Source organism: Rhinopithecus bieti, unplaced genomic scaffold, assembly GCF_001698545.2.
Source record: "Rhinopithecus bieti isolate Rb0 unplaced genomic scaffold, ASM169854v2 scaffold_48351, whole genome shotgun sequence".
Taxonomy (NCBI): domain Eukaryota; kingdom Metazoa; phylum Chordata; class Mammalia; order Primates; family Cercopithecidae; genus Rhinopithecus; species Rhinopithecus bieti.
This window is the reverse complement of record NW_016819027.1, coordinates 128,698-129,891: the sequence shown is the minus strand read 5'-3', so window position 1 is coordinate 129,891 and position 1,194 is coordinate 128,698. Positions and strand designations below refer to the sequence as shown.

General features: G+C 50.1%; 1 protein-coding gene across 1 annotated transcript in view; it reads right to left on the bottom strand.

The window, feature by feature from the left end:
* Positions 1 to 49: 49 nt before the first annotated feature.
* MMD2 (monocyte to macrophage differentiation associated 2) overlaps positions 50 to 1,194 on the bottom strand; it is a 71,043-nt gene continuing 69,898 nt past the window's right edge. Inside the window, exon 7 of the mRNA XM_017858038.1 lies at positions 50 to 309. Within this exon, the coding sequence (XP_017713527.1) occupies positions 241 to 309 (69 nt within the window). The 3' untranslated portion in view covers positions 50 to 240. The remainder of the gene's footprint in view (positions 310 to 1,194) is intronic.

Genomic DNA, 1,194 nt, shown 5'->3' with positions numbered 1-1,194 from the left:
CTGAGGTGACAATAACCACGGTCATGCAGAGTGCAAGGGCACAGGCTGATTGCCCATTGTGGGGACCCTGACTGCAGCACTCCCAGACTATCCTCAGGCGTGCTGGTCCCCAGGCTTAGCTAGGGCACTAGTGGTAGGAGTGCACTGCTCTGGACTCTGCAGGAGGAAGACAACTGTCACCGCATCTTTATGTTCTCCTGCTGGTGTCACTCTGTGCTTCTCATCTCTTTGTTGAAGGGTTCAGGGCAGACTCTCTGAACACCTTGTGGGAAATAGCAGAGTCCAGCAGAGAAGAGGAGAAAAGCCCAGCTGCAAAGATGAAAAAATAGTAGGTGTGACATGGGCCCCCATTCAGATTCTGTATTTAAATGAGGTCTTCCGGAACACCTGCTTTCATAGGATAATACTTCAAATATATATATATATATCTTTTCTTTTCTTTTCAGACAGAATCTCGCTCTGTAGTCCACGCTGGAGTGCAGTGGCATGATCTCGGCTCACTGCAACCTCTGCCTCTCAGGTCCTGGTTCAAGCAGTTCTCCTGCCTCAGCCTCCCGAATAGCTGAGATTACAGGCATGCACCACCATGCCCAGCTAATATTTTTTTTTTCTTGAGATGTAGTCTTGCTCTGTCACCCATACTGGAGTGCAGTGGCATGATCTCGACTCACTGCAATTTCCACCTCCCGGGTTCAAGCTATTCTCCTGGCTCAGCCTCCTGAGTAGCTGGGACTACAGGTGCTCACCACTAGGCCTGGCTAATTTTTGTGTTTTTAGTAGAGAAGGGATTTCACCATGTTGGCCAGGCTGGTCTTCAACTCCTGACCTCATGATCCGCCCACCTCATTCTTCCTACTATGTCTCACTGTTTTTGTTTGTTTGTTTGTTTGTTTGTTTGTTTGTTTTGAGACGGAGTCTCACTCCGTCACCCAGGCTGGAGGGAGTGCAGTGGCGTGATCTCAGCTCACTGCAAGCTCCACCTCCCGGGTTCATGCCATTCTCCTGCCTCAGCCTCCCGAGTAACTGGGACTACAGGCACCTGCCACCAAGCCCGGCTAATGTTTTGCATTTTTAGTAGAGACGGGGTTTCACTGTGTTAGCCAGGATGGTCTCCATCTCCTGACCTCATGCCACAGAGCGAGGTCGCCTGGGCGACAGAGTGAGACTCCGTCTCAAAAAAAAAAAAGGAGAAAA